The sequence below is a fragment of the Panthera onca genome, chromosome C1 (genome assembly GCF_046562875.1).
Source record: "Panthera onca isolate mPanOnc1 chromosome C1, mPanOnc1 haplotype 2, whole genome shotgun sequence".
NCBI classification, from domain to species: Eukaryota; Metazoa; Chordata; class Mammalia; order Carnivora; family Felidae; genus Panthera; species Panthera onca.
In genome coordinates this window covers 28,565,224-28,585,696 of record NC_138346.1, presented here as the reverse complement: position 1 = coordinate 28,585,696, position 20,473 = coordinate 28,565,224, and the positions used below count along the sequence as shown (strand labels likewise).

At 42.4% G+C, this 20,473-nt stretch overlaps 1 protein-coding gene across 17 annotated transcripts in view; it reads right to left on the bottom strand.

Moving 5' to 3' along the window:
* Positions 1-20,473, bottom strand: part of PLEKHM3 (pleckstrin homology domain containing M3) — a 196,748-nt gene that overhangs the window by 109,653 nt on the left and 66,622 nt on the right. For all 17 annotated transcript variants that reach the window (XR_013557191.2, XR_009607289.3, XM_060623244.3 and 14 more), the window contains 2 exons: positions 11,987-12,132; positions 23-216 (listed from right to left, as the gene is read on the bottom strand). Coding sequence is in view for 15 of the 17 variants with exons in the window: in XM_060623244.3 (XP_060479227.1) it covers positions 23-216; positions 11,987-12,132 (340 nt within the window). In the remaining 2 variants the exon portion in view is untranslated. The remainder of the gene's footprint in view (positions 1-22; positions 217-11,986; positions 12,133-20,473) is intronic.

The window sequence follows — 20,473 nt, the reverse complement described above, 5'->3', positions numbered from 1 at the left end:
CCGCCTGCCATCTGTGACCTACCTGCGGCGCAGATCCTCGGCCACGGCGGCCCGGCAGCTGAACAAATAGGCTCGCAGCGATTTCAGCCGCTGCCGCAGCCGCACCACGGTGGCCAGCGGCTCGGCGTGGCGGTACAGCATCGGGTTCTCCTGCTGGATGTCGATCAGGGGCTCTTCGTACACGTACTCCAGAAACTCTTTGGCTTGCTTAGATACCTACAAGATAAACTTCCTCAGTCAGTCTGGGGAACCATCCAGTTTTCCACACCTCCTCAAACTAGGAACCAGAGTTGAAAGGCCAAAGTCACATTACTTTCCGAGCGAGCCACGAGCAAAAGCCCATAGCTTAACTAAATATAAATTGTGGCTTTCTTTCTCTCTTCCAGAAACCTGTAGAAGTAACCGTTGCGTTGAAAGGAATCCATTAATTATGTATCTTGATTATGGTGGTGATTACATGAATCTACATGAGATAAAATGACACAGAACTATACAGACTCAAGATACCACGTAGGCTTCCCGATTTGTGGATATTGTACCACAGTGATCTAAGATGTAACCAATGGGACACACTGGATGAAAGGTACATGGGACCTCTCTTTACTATCTATGCAACTTCCTGGGAATCTACAGTCATCTCAAAATTAAAAAAAAAAAAAAAAAATGAAGATTCTAAACAGACTTAATTTTAAAAACTACATACATGTATATTCTATACCACTTTTATAAGTAGCCATCAAAATATAGGTAAATCATGTACATATTACAAAATTCAAAAGGAATAAAAAGGATAGCTTTAAAGGATATTATTTATGCAGGATAATTTGCATAGAAAACAGGCTCAAAAAACACTTTAGTGAGCAGAAAGGAGTTGCTCTTAGAATAACTTTGAGCTTGGGCTGACAGACTAATATATCCTTCCAATTCTATATCCAATTCTGGTGGTAAACACCAAGACTATGCAAGTTGATTTTAAGATTTCCTTGTCATTAGAAAGAGTAGAAATGCAATGCATCTGAGATACAGAGGGAGTAGTTTAAATAATGGATAAGAAGTGGGTAATTTGGGAGAATCTTTACCAATTTGCTGATACTGAGATGTGGACTGGCTAGTGATGTGCAGAGTTGGCTTAGTTTCTACTTGGGAGGGTAAAACCTCTCTAAAAAGCTTCCAGGAAAACTGCTCTGGTACTGGGAATAAGGATAGAATTCAACATTAGAAAAACGATTTTGCTTACTAAAAAGAAAACTGAAAATCCACTATGCTTTACATTCCAGACTAGAAGTTTATTAATGAAGATAAATAGGGTACAGTCCTCACCCTCAAGGGACTCACTATGTAGTATAAGAGATAAATATTTATTTATTTTTAAAATGCTTTATTTATTTATGAGAGAGAGTCGGGCAAAGAGAGGGCTATCCGCTCTATCAGCACAGAGCCTGACATGGAGCTTGAACTCACCAACTGTGAGATCATGACCTGATCTGAAATCGGACACTTAACCGATTGAGCCACCCAGGAGCCCCGGGGATAAATATTTAAAACAAGAACTACATGTCGCATATAGCCTGTTCTCTACTACAAAAGAAATATGGATGAGGTCCACTGGTAGCTTAAAGGAAGGAGAAATCAATTATCCTGGGGGGAAGGGAGCCGCTGGCAAAGCAGGCCACACTGCCTCAAGGTCTAGAAAGATAAACAGAAATTCACTTGGTGGGCAAGGGTGGCACAGAGACTACCACAAGTAGATACAAGCAAGAAAACCCACCAATATGAATAGGTGATATGGCTACTGTATGCTGATTAAAGCACATTTATGACATTTAATATTTTGTAATAGAAAATAAAGCTCATATAAAAGTTTCCATTCCTTATAGAGATATATATATATAAAAAGGCATCAATGGTTTTTTTTTTTCCCCAGTAAGTGTCCCATTTTTTTTCCCTATTAGCAATTATTTTTGAGGTACCTGTTGTGTGATCCTTTGGGGGCCCTGCAGTTACAAACGTGGTGAAGTTTACAGTCTCTGCAAATCAGCTCACAAAGAGGCCCTAGAATTAGCCAAAACCTCTATTTAACCAGACTGGAAATAACAACTGACAAGGATACAGAATGCCTCACTTGAGGCATAGAGACACAGGTACGTGCCAGATCCCATAGCAGGCATTAGTGGAGAGTACAACAGGCATGGCCCTGTCCTCGTGTAGCTCAAGGTTCGGTGGAGAAAGACAGAATTGGGTTCAAATATTTGATTTATCATGGTTAAATATGTGCCATATTTAAATATCTTAAACGAGGGAAACACGATGGTGTTCTGGGAAATGAAGTACAGTCCCCTTGAAACTGTTGCTGAAAAATGATGTATTGTACAATTCAATTAGTCTTTCTGGCTCTGTTGAGCAGTGTTTATACTGAGTCAGGGACCTGCTGAATTAGGTTAACAATGCTACCTTTTAGTAGGTGAACAGAAGGACAAAGGGCACTGGCCAGTCTCCCAGGCCTGAAAAGGCTTCTCTCTTCAGGTGGTACTTAAGCCTAAAAAGGTTGGGGGTGGGGGGGTGGGGAGGGAGTCTTTTACAGAGACAGTAAAAGCAGTGAGACAAATGGGAGAGCAGCTAGCGACATGAGCGTTCATAAGCTGGAATTACTAAAAACAAAAACAGAGCTAGTTTCGATGATGTCTAAGGCACTGCTTCACAAAGTTATTAACCAGTGTTAAGAATACGGAGCAAACTGGGACCGCGGCTGCCTGGGTAGGTGAACAAACCCTTGCAAGGCTGAGGGAGGTTTCGGCAGCACGGCTGAGCACATGCTCACTTCTGATAATCAACCACTTACACCGGTAAGGGAATTTTTGAAAGAACTACAAAATTCGGTATAAAATGCTATTTTTGCAAAATAGAGTGCTGTATCCCCACTGATTTCCTAAGTTCTAAACCACCCTGCATACTGGTCTAAGGATTCCACTTTCAAACTCAACTGTAATTAGAATGCTTTTTAAAAAAGAACATGTTAAATATATAGTTACTTAGGGAAGGAAACCATAAAGTTTGTGAGGAGAAGTTTCTTTGCTATTAATAGAAATATTACATAAATTGTCCGTGAACACCAAATATATCCCCACCTAAGAGCTACTGTCCTATTTCTTGCCAACCAAATTACGAAAACCATGAGAAGCCTGAGCGTTGTTTTGGATGGATATAAAAACTCAGCTCACAGAGGCAGATAGATGGACCCAATACGTTTTTAAAAAATGGTTTTGGTTGGTATTGTCTTTAGTGATCCCACTCCATTCACATTAGAAACAACTTTTATAGGGTTAATAAGTTCATTTTTCAAACCTACTGACTTTTTAATCTTTTACTAAATAATATTTAATGTTTACTAATATTAATATAATTTCTTTCCAGAGCTTTTGAAGCTTACGAACAGACTAATTTAAGCTAGACGAACTCAAGTCAGTGACTGTGATTTTGTTGCAGTTTGTGAACTGGTTCTCCCTTCACAGTGTTGTGGTCTACAGGATTCAAGAGCTGAGGAGGAGGACGAAGTCGAGGTAGAAACGGTTCTCCTCCACACCTCACACATCAAAGTGTATTTATAAACATATTGGTTATGTGAGCAGGAAGCATCATTGGTATAAATTTAAAAGCCTTTTGTTAAGCAGGTGGCAGCTACCTCTTAATGTTCTCGAATGTTGTTCAGGTTTACATAATTCTGAGAGAGAGGTTCTGGAATGGTGTCCTGGTATGTTCCCCCACAAAAATAGCCCCGGGTAATAGAGCGATGGAGCAAAGGGAATGTTTAACGATAGACACCAATTTGGAGGTGATGTGGTGGAGGTGGGGGTTGTGAGGACTTCAGTTTTTGTTAAGGGAGGAAAATGGATTGATGAGAACACACTTTTAGAATAACAACTGGTAAACACAACCTAGTCCAGTTTTTCTGTGTTCCAAAGAATACTAGTCCCACAACAATAGTGTTCTGAGGTCCAACAGGAAAAATGCCACACACTACCTTCTTCACTTGGTGATTCAAAGGGTAGCATGTTAGCCTATGAAAGCTTTCGGATATCGTGTCTGCTTAACGTGCTCAGGCCAGCAATCTCCCAAACCTATTTGACTATAGACAAGGCAGCTTTTTAATGTTGTGCAGGCCTTGTGCAGAGGGCGGTGGGAGACGAAATGCAGGCTGGGCCCTGCTTCCCCACCAGAGGAAGGGGCCTCTTTCTCTAATTCCTTCCATCTTGCCACGCTGTGAGCCCCCAGGGCTGCGTTCTCCTGAGGGGCCCTGTTCCAGCTGTAGCGTTGGCCTAGCTGTGGCCCTCCTATAGAACCCTCTTTTTGAGTAACACCTATTAACAAGCACAGAACTTGTTAATGCTCCATGGAACATATTTTGAGAAATGCTGAATTAATCCATTACCTATCCTTAGTAGAAAAAAAAAAAAAAAAACCAAAAAAACTGAATCCAGAGACCTTAAGTGACTTATCTGCAGTCATTTTGTGGCAGAACTTAGAGCCAGAGCTCAGATCTCTGGATACTCTGTCCTGTGCTTGGTAGCACTATTTAAGTTCACAGTTTTTTTTGTTTGTTTTTTTTAATGTTTATTTATTTTTGAGACAGAGAGGGACAGAGCATGAACGGGGGAGGGGCAGAGAGAGAGAGGGAGACACAGAATCCGAAACAGGCTCCAGGCTCTGAGTGGTCAGCACAGAGCACGACGCAGGGCTCGAACTCACGGACCGCGAGATCGTGACCTGAGCCGAAGTCGGCCGCTTAACCGACTGAGCCACCCAGGTGCCCCTTAAGTTCACAGTTTTTATTTTTTAATAACTCTACTATAAACTGTCTACTCATCACTCCTTAGAAGAGGTGATCCCTGTCCATATTCTGTCCTTCTCTTTCCCCAAATACAAAGGCAGGGGGGCTACAGAGGGAGACTAACCTATGATGTAATTTGGCGGTATGCTAGCCATTTGTTTTTAATCCTAAAGCAAAAAATAAAGTCCAGTAACAATTCATTTATGTAGAAGTCACTTATTTGTGTATTTGTTTACGGTCTTTCTCCCTCCATTGGGATATGAGCATTCACAAGGCAGAGACTGTGTCCCCAGTGCCTGGAACGGTAAGCATGGTGGGTGTTCAATAAATACTTGAAGAAACGAATGAGTGTTCTACAGTGCTCTGAACCATACACTCTTATTACTTTACACACACTTAGAACAGCTTGGCTACTTAGACAACATATTGAGTTTACAACATATTTAGAGTTCAGAAAGTAGAAAAGGGGAAAGACAGCTTGAAGCAGCACAGTCACAACAGAAGTGACAGCTGGCATCTTGGCTCTGAGGAAAGGAAGGTGCATGCAAGAAGATACAGGTAAAAGTGTAGGACACAACCCTGATTGAGGACAATTCAGAATATGCACCAAACTCAAAAATGTACAAACTACATCTAGGAAGGTGTCCTCCGTCTCACCGGTGAATGGAAGAACTTAGATGCAAAATGATATATAAAGTTATTCTTTGAATCACTACCTGTAATAGCAAAAGCTTGAAAAACAAAATCATGTTATTGTCATGTAGATTGTCATGTGTAAAAACATGTAAAATTCATGATAGAATACAGAGTGGCTATAAAAAAAAAAAAAAATAGCAAGCAAGCCCAGGAAGAGTGATATGATCTAAATGGAAAGCTGTCCCAGAGCAGCATGTAGATCATCAAATTGCCACTGTTGTGTAAAAAAGGACAGAAAATACCTCTGGAAAGATACACAAGAAAAGAGTAATTCGGATGCCAGCGGGAAGAACAGTGTAGGTGGGAGTGAGATTATTTATGTATGCGTGCCCTTTGTATTTGTGAATCTTAAAATTTGTGGAAGTGTATTATATGTGAAAAAAAGAATAAAAGTACAGCAGTGCAAGGCAATTTCTTGGTGGAAAAGTGCCTTCTATACCACATTAAAGCCCACGGATGTTATCACAGGACCCAACAATCCTATTTATAGCCATAATTCTGAGGCATTAAAAAAGCCAAATATCTAATATGTATTTTCTGAAGTAGAATATATAGAGTTAAATGACAGCTGAAGTTTTAAAAATAAAAGTGACAGTCCTATTACTGAAAACTTGGAGAATGAAATCAGGAAAGGGAAAAAAAATAGATCACTCACACTGTTACCACAGTACAATGACCATTTATTGCTTTGGTATAAGGTTTCCTTCCTGCATTTTCCCCCATGTTTATTGTAAAAAATCATGGAGAAAGTCTTACTCAAATCAATCCCAACCATAATACCTCTTGGTCCTCTTAAAACGAGCACTGGGGCTAATGGAGAAGGAATCAGGAGATCTTAAGGTTAATTGCAATTTGTTCACAAAATCTCCAAATGACTCTGAAAATGTGGTTTTTCCCATCAGTGAGCTGCTCTCTAGCTCAGCGAGGGCAGTCCAGCTTGCCTTGAATGCCTCTCAAGATGTAGAGATAGGAAATAGTTTATGTAACATGGAAAACCCCTAGCTAAATGGAATGTGAATATTCAGGCTAGGACACAAAAATATTTTTTAAAAGCACAACAGAAGGGAACTATTTGGGAAGAGCCGAGGCCAAGTCTGAGGTCCTTACCACCTCTTTGTCATGCTTGATATTTTTGAATGGGAGGGCAGAGAGCAGGAGGAAAGTTATCTTCAAACAGAATTTCATTAGAAAATGGCTACAGAACTCGAGGATAAGGTTTAGCTGCTGGGTAATCCTGGAGCTCAATTCAATTTGCAGGATGTATACCGGAAAATAGATGAAATCCTGCTTTAAAAATAATTAGGAGCATGATTACTCCAGAGGGCAGACAAGGAAATGTTTAAGATGACAGATTTCATTCTGCCCTGCAAAACCATTTTTTCACTCTTTTAAATGGATATTCAAGCCAGTCACGTACTTCTTATTAAGGAGAGGAGGCAGATCTAGCAGAATGATGTCTGGTCTTGGAAACTGATAGGTCTGAATTGATCCTCACAATTAGAAACATCAAGTTAAGTCCCAGTGTCTGAGCAAAGACAGGCTGGACTAAATGGAATATAGTTAATGCCAGTGGGAGATGATCCAGATAAACTCGACCAGCTCTTTTCTTGCTTTAAAATCTTCCCTGGTCCACTGAGAACCTGGGAGGGAAGGTCTAACAAAGGAGGTTTTCCTCATGTACAACATGGATGAAATGAGCACACGTTAACACCTTCAATTAGTTACTCATCCTCTCAAAATCAAACCCCGTCAGCAAGGGGTGGATGACCAGCAAGGCAAAAACGTCTGCTTTGGGGAAAAGACAGAAAGCGTCAGAGATGGCTGAATTGATGGTTTCAATGGCTTTTAGAACTCAGTGCAAACGGACCTGGATCTCTTCCACCACTTCACACCTTTGTAAGCCGTGCCTGATTTTCAAATTCTCCTCATTTAGTGCCACTTCTTCTGTTTTAACTCCCCAAAGTGGCACAGTCTGTTGGCAGGTGCCACTAGCCCAAGCTCTCGGTGACCCCAGGCTGGGCCTGCCTCCCTCACTTGTTCTCTCTACACCTCTCTTAGCTGTCAAAGCCCCGCTCTAAGCATATTAATATAAATAATCTAAACCAAAGTCAACCAGTGTCCTTTCCCTCTAAATACATTTTTATCTAATACACGCATGGCAAATATATTTATAGCCTGCATTCAGAGTGCCAAGTATGAGATGCAGAGGAGAGAATGATAACTGTCTGGGAGAGGTGAAGGAAAGAAGTGGGCGAGAGGAAGTGAGGGTTAGGACAGGCTTAGGGTTTGCCACGCCGAGTGAGGGCAAGAGGAAGACCAGAGGTGTGCAATGGCGGGGCAGCACTGAGGAACAGGAGGAGTGAGACCGTACGGAGGATGCTCATGGGGCGGGGAGGTAGGGCATGAAGGGGCTCGAAGCGCAGGGACTAGAGATCACAAAAGGTCTTTGTGTCGGGCTATGAGGTTTGGACTTCCATATACAGTCCTAGTAAAAACTGGCATTATCGAGCACTTGTGTGCCAGACACGGTGCCCGGTGCTTTCTGCGAATCATTCTTTTATGCAAACAGCGCTGTTGTCAAGTAGGTGCTGTTATCGTCATCATCACCTCCGTTCTAAAGGTGAAGACACCGAGTCTAAGAGAGGGTACAAGATTCACCCACGGTGGGATCAGAATCTTCCGAACTGTTGCTGGGGCAAGACTTGCAGGCAGGAGGCCCAGTCAGAAGGCCACCAAACTCCTTCGTGGGAGTGACACCGGAGGTGTGAACTCGTGAGGTGGAAGTGAAGGTGCAGCAGAGAGCGCAATCTCAAGAGTGCGAATCCAGAGTAAAGTTTTGCTAACTGACGTCTTCCAGCGCTGGCAGTGGTGACGGGTGGGGCCGTGGACATTCCGGAGGGATGGGTGGTGAGGGGGATGAAGTCCATTTGGGGTGTACCGAGTTTGGAGGGGCCCAGGAGACAGGCCTCGTTCCTTCCGTCCTTCAGCATACATCTCTGCTTACCTACTACGTGCCAGAAACTATGCGAAGACAGGTTCCCCGTGCCCAGGTGGCTCACAGAGAGGAGCAACATAAATGTGAGCATAAGAAAAGCAGTGACAACAGCTCCCACTCTTCAAGTGCTTATCAAAGTTATTTGCAGAGTGCCTGTCTTGTATTATCCCAATTCACGTGATTTTTGTAGGTAAATACAGAAGTCATAATAAGAATGAATGCTTATTTGGCACGCACTACGTACTAGCACTATTCTGAACACTTCACATGCATGAACCCATTTAACCTGCAGTGACCCTGTGAAGTGTTACGGTCCTCATGTTACAGATGAGAGCACTCAAACACAGGCTAACTTGCCCAGGGGACAGAGCTTCCCAGAGGTATAGAAAGGATATCAGCCAAATGGCCTCTTGCAATTTTCATGTTTGTTTTAGACTTCAAAAATTACTGGTAGGTGAGTTATGGGTTCCTTCCCCACTTACCTCGCTCCCAGGTGATACAGTTACAGTGAAAGCAAGTCTCAGACAGCTACTGGCAAGGAGGTATAAAAACAGCCATAAAGACTATGTTTGTACAAAGCACTTTGCTTGGAAGGTTCATTCAAGGCAGATGTGACAGAAGGATCAGAAAAAAGCTTCTCGTCAGTCAGATACCAGAATTCTCTATTCTGGCAGGACACGGGACCATGAAAGAATCCTAAGCCTAGGCTACTTCAGTGGATTAGATTCCTCGACTTACCAAGTTCTACTGCCTCATTTATGCATGGGTGGGACTGCAGTACGACGCAGCTAACAACTGCAGTACGATCCACATATCTTGAAGACTACTAGGCTGGAAACTAGAGCTAAGATGTCATTTGGCAATTAAATCCACAGATCTCCCTTTCAGTAGCAAAAAATGGAGCCGGAGGGGGGTGCCTGGGGGGCTCAGTCAGTTAAGCATCTGATCTCGGCTCAGGTCAGGATCTCGTGGTTTGTGAGTTCGAGCCCTGCATCGACAGCTGACAGCACAGAGCCCACTTTGGATCCTCTGTCCCCTTCTCTCCACCCCTCCTTCCTCTCTGGCCCTCCCCCCCCCCCCCCCCCGCCGAAAAATAAATAAACATTAAAAATTTTTTTTAAATGGAGCTGAAGATAAAAGTAGGAATCATCAGGGAGTTAAAACCATGGAAGAGAAGGAGATACTGCAATAAAGCATAAAGTGGGAAAAGAAAACAAAACACAACCCTAAGGAACTGCAACATTAAAGGTATAGGCTGAGGACAAAGAATCAGAGAAGGTGACTGAGAAAAAAAAGAGTTCAAAGTAGGAGGAAAACCAAGGGTGTATCTTCAAAGTCAAGGCAGAAGAATTCCTGGTCAAATATTATATCCCAGACAAGTCCAGTAGAACAAGAAACTGATGAGGGTCAACTAGATTTGGCAAAACGGATGGAGGAGTTAGGATCGTGAGCAGAGGAGGAAGGAGTGAACCTTCCATAGGAGTGAGGTTTCTTCTGTGGCTGGAAGGAGGGCAAGGAGGATGGGTGTAGATGTGGACGAGTTTATAAAAGGGTTGGTGGGACTGTTGCCTTAATCCTGCTATATCTCTATGAAATAGAAGGTAAAGGCACTTCCCAGAGTGACTGGGGCTGGGTGTTTAACCTCTGTAGGATCATGGGTGCTGAAATAAAATGATCTGATGACAGCTACTGATGTAAATGGCAGAGGACTTCCCTAAGCCACCCACTGGCACCTGCATCCACAGACTCTGCCTTTTCTCTTACTTCCTGCCCCAAGCAAAGACCAACCCTCCTGTTGTCTCCACGATTCCATCTTTCTCACTTAACCACATCTTCTAGCAATTCTCTCTTTGGTAGTTCACACCAGCATAGAAAACATGCTGTTATTTCTTCCATTAAAACAAAAATCAAACCCAATTGGATCTTACATCTCCTCCAGTTACTCCCCATCTCTCTCCATCCCCTTACAGCAAACTTCTCAAGAGTTGTCTATTCTTGTCGCTACTTTCTCTCCTGTTCCATATCAAACCCACTCCAATCAGATCTTCACTCCCACAGCTCAATTCAAACTGCTCTCAGCAAGGTCAGTCATTACCACCACATTCCTAAATCCCATGGTCAATTCTCAGTGCTCATCTTATATCTCATCATCTATGTATCAGCCTCTGTCACAATTGATCTGGAGACACATTCTTCCTGTGGCTTGTTGGACACACTAGGGTCCTTCTACCTCGTTCTGCATTCCTCAGTCTCCTTTGCTGGTTGCTTCTCTCCTTTCTACACTTTTTTTTTTTAATGTTTATTTTTGAGAGATAGAGAGAGAGACAGAGCATGAGCAGGGGAGGGGCAGAGAGAAAGACAGACACAGAATCCGAAGCAGGCTCCAGGCTCCCAGCTGTCAGCACACAGCCCAACGTGGGGCTCAAACTCAAGAACCACGATATCATAACCTGAGCCAAAGTCGGATGCCTAACCGACTGAGCCAACCAGGCACCCCACTCTTTCCCACACTCTTAAGGTGGAGTGTCCCAGTGCTCAGGCTTCCTCTCCTCCTCTATTGACTTGCATTTTTATAGTTACCAAGTCTGCTATTTGTACTTCTGGGATATCCTGCTGGCTGTTATCAGCTACTTTGCAAAGCTGTTAGCATATACCTGTGATTCTCACTTCCTCCCTTTAAAAAAATAATAAATAGGGGCACCTGGGTGTCTCAGTCGGTTGGGCATCCGACTTCAGCTCAGGTCATGATCTCGTGGTCTGTGAGTTCGAGCCCCTCGTCAGGCTCTGTGCTGACAGCTCAGAGCCTGGAGCCTGCTTCAGATTCTGTCTCCCTCTCTCTCTGCCCCTCCCCTGCTCATGCTCTGTCTCTCTCTCGGTCTCAAAAATAAGATAAAAATATTAAAAAAAAAAAAAAAAAAAAAAAAAAAACAGCAGTCCAGGTAAAGGTGTAAGGGTGGCTCAGTTCACTCTTCCTTGATGTGGACCCCTACCCAGAAGTCCTCATAGCTTCTCTCCAGGTTCTAGTTCCAGGGGGATGGATTTCTGGAAGACTGACCTTGACATGAGTAGGAATGTTACTCTAAGAAATATCTTGAATTATTTAAAGTCCTTTCCCTCAAAAGTCACTCGTATATTCAAGAGTGTTGTGATTTTGGAGAGAAGATCTAATAAAAAATGATGAGGCCTGTTTCTCTATCAGAATTCTTTTTTAGCACCCACAGTTAATTATCAGGGCCCAGAAGTAAAAAACTGCTATATGTCTTTTTAAATGAGGAAATTAATAAAAGTCATAGTTAAGACACCTTTAAATGTGAGATATTTTGAGAAGCGTTGGATAAGATCTCGTAGCTTTCGTGAGACTCCCTGGTCAAGTTTGCTTCAAATTCTTGCATCATTCCCTTTATCCTCCACACAACAACATGTGAACACCTCCACTGCTATCATGAAGTAAACCCAGACTCTGCGCTTACCTTATATTTGGAAGTATCCCAGTTGTGGACTACGCGTGCTGGGATAAGAAAACTGTCATCCACGTGGCAGCTGCTGCAGTAATACCACCCACTGTAGTTGCACACCTTGGCTTTCCCATTGGAAAGGCCTATGGATCGCTGGCATCCTGTTCAAGGCAGAAGAAAGAGCCCATGATTACTGCTGTACTTTTAACACCACAGAACAAGGTTATACAACCCTCAAATAAAAGTCTGTAAAGGGGGGGAAAAATCCAGAGAATACATGTATAGATGTGTCCAATAGCTTCTACCTCCTCGCCTCCCAAGGGATCGCCATAACCTGCACCTAACTGTTCCTGTTTCTAGTCTCTTCTGTGTTTTCTGCACACAGCTGTCGGAGATCAGTGTCTCTACACCCCCCTATCAGCACCTCACTTCCTCCTCATAAACCATTTCCACCACCAGGCATGTTGCTCGGGGCTTCTCATAAAAGGATCTTATTTAGGGGTGCCTGAGTGGCTCAGTCGGTTGAGCATCCGACTTTGGCTCAGGTCATGATCTCGCGGTCTGTGAGTTTGAGCCCCGCGTTGGGCTCTGTGCTGACTGCTCAGAGCCTGGAGCCTGTTTCGGATTCTGTGTCTCCCTCTCTCTCTGCCCCTCCCCCACTCATGCTCTGTCTCTGTCAAAAATAAACATTAAAAAATTTTTTTAAAGGATCTTATTTAACATGTACAACATTTTGAGATGGTTTTAGCCAAGTTAAGAATTTGTCTGAGGTTACCTAGCCAGTAAGAGGTGGAGTTTGGATTGGACTCTGAGCTTGTCTAATTTAAAAATGACTCAAAAAACGAGTATGTGGCCTTACAAAAGAAACTGGTCCTTCAATTGGCCCCTATTTCACCTTTCCAACTACTGACTCCTACTCTCCAGTGGGAATCAGAGAATTCTCCTCACTATTCCCCAAATAAACAGTGTGCTCACTCCGCCCTTCGTACATTGGCATGTATTATTTCTCCTCACACAACACCCTCTTCTCTGATTTCCAATTTGCCAAATCCTGCCATGATTCAACCAGTGGCTGTCTGCAAGTCACCGCTAAGGCCCTTTTCGTGTCCGTGGAAATCCACGATTCTCTGAGCGCTGTCCTGGTCCTCTAAGAAGAACTGGTAATAATCTCAGCTCTGTCACAAAGGAGCCATTCTTTTTCTTCAGGTCGGAGGAACCTCCATCTATTGGTGAGGACAGAAATCCTATCACAAGCCAAAGGACAGAATCCTGGCAGCCCAGAACAGGTGATCATGATTATACTAACAGCAACGTGATCCTGACATTTCTCATGTCCTGCTTCATTTCAGAAATCCTTCCATGTAGCTGCCCACTTCATGTCTGGATCAAGAACCATACTGATCACAGAGATCTTACATTAAGCCTATTTCATGATAAGAGTATAAAATGGATTACTCTTCGTCATCGTCACCATCGTCATCATCACCATGTTATACTACTACCGTTACACCTCATTTCCATTAAAGGAGCTCCAAACATTTAACAAACTGCTAACCTAAGAAGAAAGTGATTCGCATGTACTCTATGAGTGAAAATATCACAAAAACTCACAGGACTTTCATTTTCATCACAAATCAAATGGCATCAGTAATCAAGCAGTTTCACAGTGCATCCTCCAGTAAGAGAAGTGGTGTTTTTAAGCACAGTCCTTATTGAAAGATGGTAAGTAAATGTATCTGTATTATGCTTCCAAAGCTTCATACCGTTCCTTCCTGGAATGGTGATTTCTTTCCTATTGAGTAGCAGCAAAATCATAACAAGCTCCCGTTTTTCAGATTGGCTGAGCAATGAGATATGTGCGAAAGATAAAGAAGAACCAAACACACACGCTGCTTCTGCTGGACGGAGGCGCCGTCACAATTCCTAGGCTATGAACACTGGAATGCTGTTTGCTGCACTCACTGACCACATTATTGCTCATCTGGCATTGAGCACACACTTCCTGAAACTACTGTGCCTTTTTATGTGCTTTTCCAACTCCTCAAATCTGTTTCTTATCCTCAGTACTTAACACAGAGCTTTACATGGAGCAGACTATTGGTAAATGTTTATGTAGAAAGGATGATAAACTGAATATTATTTGACACACATACACCCACATATGAAGAGATTTTAATTGCCAATAGCTGTCCTAGAACTGATCCCCCCTAACCTGCTCACCTGACTCTTAAAGCAGTGTACTTTTGTTAAGAACCCCATAAAAAATATGTTGCCCATTCTAAGAATTACACATTACTCATGTGTTCCTATATGGACCATGGAACAGGAGTCAGTGGAACCTAACACATCCTAGATGCTGGGATATTGCTGTTTCCAAAAATTAGTTTATGGTCATACTGACTTAACTCTGAAATGACACTGAATAAAATGCAGTCTTTCCTAATGATTTAGAAAGTGATTACAGTCTTGCAGGAATTCAGGGTCATCATTACAGTTTTGACTCTCCCCACAGAACACAGCAAAAATAAATTTGGGTCGCTTTAGCTTTTTGGTTGTTTGGACATTAGATATAATTAACATCAGTAAGCATTTGCTGGATATTTATATATGCTTTAGTGGGTACTACTGGGTTTATCAGTCTATAATTTTTAATGACTTTATTATGATTTCTTAGATGCAATATACATAAGCAATATTAAAATATGGTCTAAAAATGTGTATATCAATCAGGCACACAGGTCCAAAGTTTAACATGCTGGAGGTTCAAATATATGAGTTAACTAAACGAGCTAAGCATTCTCCCCGCTGTGCACTAGTCTCATCAAAGACAGAAAGGGCTGAGAGAACATGGCTAGGGCTCACTCGGGTTTTAGGTTAGAAAAAGAGCATATAAACTCCTAGTTATTGTGTGTCTTTACCTTCATACCTCATTTGGAACCAGGCTCTCCTACTCTCCATGCTGAAAGGTCCCCTAATGACTTAGAAGTAGGTTTAAACCTACCTGTACGCTTAGGATACATACAGGATACCTGTACGTTTTGGATACATGGTGTATACACAAGCACAGGTCTAGAGTTAGTAAGCCTGTTCCTGTCTAATACACACCATGAACTCGACCCATCGAACTCTCTAAGCCTGCTTTCCTCACTGCAAAATAAAGGGGCCAGCCTAAATCAAGGGTTGCCAGATTCAGTGACCATCAGAATTTTCTGGAGATGTTTGTGAAAAATGTAGACCCCTCCCCCACCCCTACACTTCAATTCTGTAGATCTGGATTAGGGCCCAGATTAGGGCCCTGCATTTCTCCCCAACCAGCCAACTACCATCATAGACCCTGGTGAGTAAAAGCTGAGGATTGCTCCCTGATTTCTAGGTGGCTCCATGCTCTAAAATTCCAACTCTATTCAAGGGCAGAGGGTGTGCAGACTCTTAAGTGAAAAGCTCATAATTTGTCATGTAGTTTACGTTTTAGGCCTCCAAAATCAACATTTCAGGTTCGTAGTCAATTTCTAAAAAATTTGCTATGTGGAAACAACCTGAGTTCATTTTACCAGTATTTTTCCAGAGCACTCATTGTCCCCACTGAGAAGCATCTTATTTGGTTTAGAATTAAAACCTTTAGTCTCCAAATCCAATGTAGTATTTGTTATTGAAAGAACAAAGGATGATCAGGAAAGAAGGGTAGAGGCTAGTGGCATAATACAGATTCATTTTCTAAAAAACAACACATGCCACTTACTGAAAAAGAAAACATCTATTCTTTCAATTAACTGTAAAATTTCCTTCTTTAAAGTCATACTAGCAAACCATGGGCTAAAAATGTCTGAAACAATTCACCCCAAAGATACACAATCTGGATTTTACTTTATCATTGTGATGTTTTCAACAGGGCAAAAAAATGTGTTTTCTTAATAACGACTATTAGGAAAACACACTTTTTCAAGGGTGCCAAAGCTAGACTCTGACAAGCGACATTATGGGAAGAAAAACAGAGCTGCAAAGCAGAGACAAAAAATAATTAATTGAAATAACTAATTAGAGCTTATTTACATATTATATTTTTATGTACTTTCAAACAGACTTTTCAATAATGCTTCTAAATTAAGGGGCATTTGTAGTAGGGAACCCTCCACATATTGGATCAAAGCAAATACATTCTTCCCAGTCTCTTTTTTGAAACTTTTCAGAGTGTGTTCAATTCATAGGAACAAAAAACTATCTCACAAGAGAACTCACTGGCCTTTTTTTTTTTTTTTTTTTTTTTATTGCTTCCCACCCCACTTCAAATCTTTAATGAACACATGCTCTGAAGAGCTTAGCTTCCCCTGTGGTACTCTTTTGGAAACCAATGTTACCATTTAACTGAAATCCTATTTGCTGCATGTACAGTCCATTTTCCAAATGGCCTTTCACTAAAGACGCCCAAAAGATTCGGTTGCTGGGGGTTGATGCAGAAATTTTGGCATAAGGCTCCACAAAGGCGCAATCTTTCTTCTCACAAGTGCACCTAGTTAGCTCAATTGGCTGCAATGCGGTGTTACTGAAGCCGAGATCTCAAGGAGAAGCCAACCACCTTCTTGCTACTTCATGACTACCAACTCAGCCCTCTTTCCCCCAACCGGCAGCTGGAAAATTCATGGGAATAAAAGTGACACGAGCTGTGGCTAGATGCAGGTGAATCTCTCTCACCAAGGAAAGAACTCACACAATGCTTTCTAAGTCAGCCACGCTACTCCCTTTACCTAATTTGGTAAAGCAAATTTGGTGTTTTCTATTTGGAAGGTAGAAAGGCTCTAAGAGAAAGACCGGGGGGGGGGAGGAAGAAGAGGATGTGTCTTCATTAAAAAGGGAGGAAAAGAGATAAGAGAGGATACATTTTCACTTTCTCTGTTAAAGGAGAAAAGTAAAGCTGGCACGCTTCGTCACCTCTTCTACTGTATGCGTGCAGAGGGGAGAGAGGTGGCCACGGGAAGGGCCAAAGGACTGCCCTTGCCCTCCCTCCCCTCTTCTGTCCAGTGCCCCGGCACGGGCAAATGACCTGTGGTAAGCACTTTGCAAAATGTGACTCAAAGGCCTGGACTTTTATCATAAGCTCTAGAGACCAGATTTCCCAAAATGAAGGAAAACAGAAATGAGGAGTTTCAAGGACTTGCTATTTTCTAAGAATCAGAGGGGAAAAAGGTCATACAGAACTTAGCTCTCCTACTTTATAGTCTATAACCATTGACTGGTCATGTAATTGTTGAACATGTACTTCTTAAAAAAAGGTGTCGCACTGGGTATACAATCACAAGTTCTGTTTAATGAGACTGGAATTAGCACAAAGCTGGGCACAGCGTGTTAACAAAGGATTTCCGGACACAGGGTGGAAGCAGGTTTTGCAGCGTAGCTTGGGATCCATCTGAGGAGGTAGAAGCCAAGCAAACCTGGGTCCCAGACTTCTGTCCTCCATCGTAGGAGAGACTGGAGCTGGGATGTGAATGAAACCGACCACATGTGGGTTCCCAAGTGAACACAGGTAGAATGAGGCTACAGAATTCTAGGTCATAGCGATGGAAAGGGGTAGGAACAATGAGAAACACCTACTCAGAAATAAGTGATCCCAAACGCCTTCCACCTCAAGCATCCGAGTTGCTCTGTGACTTTGAGGCAAAGTGGTGACCCACAAGGTAGGAGACATCTACTGTGTCATAAAAATCAATTAAAATGTGACATATTTGGATGGAGAATCAGGCACATGAAAACAAATGCCTCTGAGTATGCATTTTGTTTGTCATAAGGAAAACAGTATCCACAAGCATGTCTAATAAAACTAAAAGAACCAAAGAAGTCAAGAAAAATCAACTGTGTACCACCTATAGTTGCTAATGGAAATAGTATGGCATGCTGCTGGTAGTCCCTTTGTTTAATTTATGGGCTCGCTTGAGATAGCAATACTTCAAAATTATTTTCTCCATGAAATCTTAAAGTCCTTTGATAGTAAGTTCTCTTCCCAGGGAATGCAAACTTCATGGTTGGGAGGGAATACACGTCCTCAAATACGATCCTGAAATGTACTGACTGTTTCCAAAGCTATACTGAAATTTATTTCTGTTCATCAGGAAAGAATTTGTTCTGGTTGGCTTCATTTTATGTTTGGCTTTTGTAGCATTGAGAGATCATACAAGAGAAGTTGTCACTCGCTGTTGGCCAAAACTTGGACTCAAAAAGTTGGTCTGTACAGTCAAAGAACTGCCACATTGAGGAAGCATTAAGTAACACTTGCAAGGAAACTGTTCCTATTGTGACCGAGGCACATTTAGGATAACTTAAGCTGGCACTTGTGGAGTGGATTGTAGCTGTTGCTAGGAGAGCTATGTCCTTAAGAATATAACAGAAGTAACTCCTCTGGTACAAAATGTATACACCTAACTAAAGAATTTTCCTCTTATACAACAAGATGGCCAATGTTATGCCTGTCAAGTATTAGCACTGCGCCTGGACACCGTAAGCATTGAGTACACTTTATATCCAGAGACAGAAACAGAGGAGACTGATATTCACAGATAGCAACTGTCCAAGACAGAGGCCAGTGATGAAGTATAATCCTGTGTTACTTGCTTAAACTTGCAGGACCAAGGCAACCAAAAAAACATCTTTTAAAAGCCCAATCTGAACAATAATTGGTTTAAAAGTGAAAAGTACTATACACGACAAGCCCTAAGATGAGGTTGATGGGGTTTTTGTACTGAATATTTAAACAAGTTCATTTGTGTGTCGTATTAATGGTGCTAAAGGTATTATATTTAAGTAAGAAATGAAGTGAAAAATCAAATGCCAGGTTATTACTGCTGACTGAAAATATAGATAGTGCCCCGGGGAATCCCATGCATCTGTCTCTTGCCTCAACAGTGTCTGTATGAAACAGATCTGGGGACTACCCCTTCTTCCAACCTCCAACCACCCCCCAACCTCCTTCCCAGTCACAACCTCCAGGACCATCTTTTCTCAGCCGTCCTCTGCCTCTGGGACCAGCCAACGCTGTTTCTGTGGTTAGCCTCTCACTGCCCGCCAACCTTGAGCTCCTAGATTCATCAGAATTATCCCACCAAAATGGAGGTTGCTGTCAACTGCCCAGTCAACCTACATCTGCAGGCTTTCTACACCTACGTTTCTCCGGGCTTCTACTTTCACTGCAAGGATATGGCTCTGGAGGGCATGGGCCACTTCTTCTGCCAGGTGGCGTAGGGGAAGCATAAGGGTGCCCAGTGTCTCTTGAAAATACAAAACCAGGGCAGAGGCTGCACCTTCTTCCAGGACATGCAGATGTCCTCCCAAGATGAGTGGGGGAAAGCCGTGCATGCATGGAAGCCGCCATGGACCTGGAGAAGAACTGAACCAGGCCCTTTGGGATCAGCATGACCTGGATTCTGCCTGCACAGACCTCTATCTCTGTGATTTCCTGGAGAGCCGCTTCCTAAATGAGGAGGTGAAGCTCATCAAGAAGATGGCGACCACCTGACTAACTTCTACAGGCTGGGCTGGACTAGCAGCTCTTGTAAAGGCTCACCCTCCAGCAGGACTAAGAGCTTCTGGAACCCAGTGGACTTGTAAGGTTCCCTCTGTATCCCCCAGGTGTCAGGGCATTTGCCCCCTATAGCCACTAAGCAGTTTTTTTAACACCCTGGTGCCCTCTCCCCGGCTATGGACCAAATGGAAACAATAAAGTTTTTACAGAAAAGAAAAGAAAATATAAAAGCTGTCTACAGTAGATAAATGGTATAATGTTTGTATAATCTTCTTGGAATGTTGTTATTAAGACTATAAATCATATGAAATAAATTAATAAATACCAAGTAGATTCCAACTCGAGTTTAGAAGTGTCAGGATTCATTGGTCTTTCAGGTAAACAATGATTGAGAGCCTAAAGTCAATATTTAGTCAAAATTTATCTTGAGGGGCGCCTGGGTGGCGCAGTCGGTTAAGCGTCCCACTTCAGCCAGGTCACGATCTCGCGGCCCGTGAGTTCGAGCCCCGCGTCAGGCTCTGGGCTGATGGCTCGGAGCCTGGAGCCTGTTTCCGATTCTGTGTCTCCCTCTCTCTCTGCCCCTCCCCCATTCATGCTCTGTCTCTCTCTGTCCCAAAAATAAATAAAAAACGTTGAAAAAAAAAAATTAAAAAAAAAAAAATTTATCTTGAAAGGCAATAAATCTTAATTTTTGCCAAAGCAAGTAAGTAAATATGTGCATTGTTCTAGAGATTCTGACTGCTTTTCTGTCTACTAAATAGCTACATTGACTTAAAAATATCTGTGACACAGATTTTCACTTCCAAAGACACGATTTGGAAGATGCTTATGATAAGGTGCTTCAGCACCAGTAATACAGTAAGACCAGAGAAAGTGAATAATGAAGTGTTATTATTTCAATATCTAGTATATTTAAGTCAGTCTAAATTTAGTATTTTTTCATACTTGTTTTCTTCTTACTAGTCTATGAGTAGATTTTCTCATTAACTTCTGTG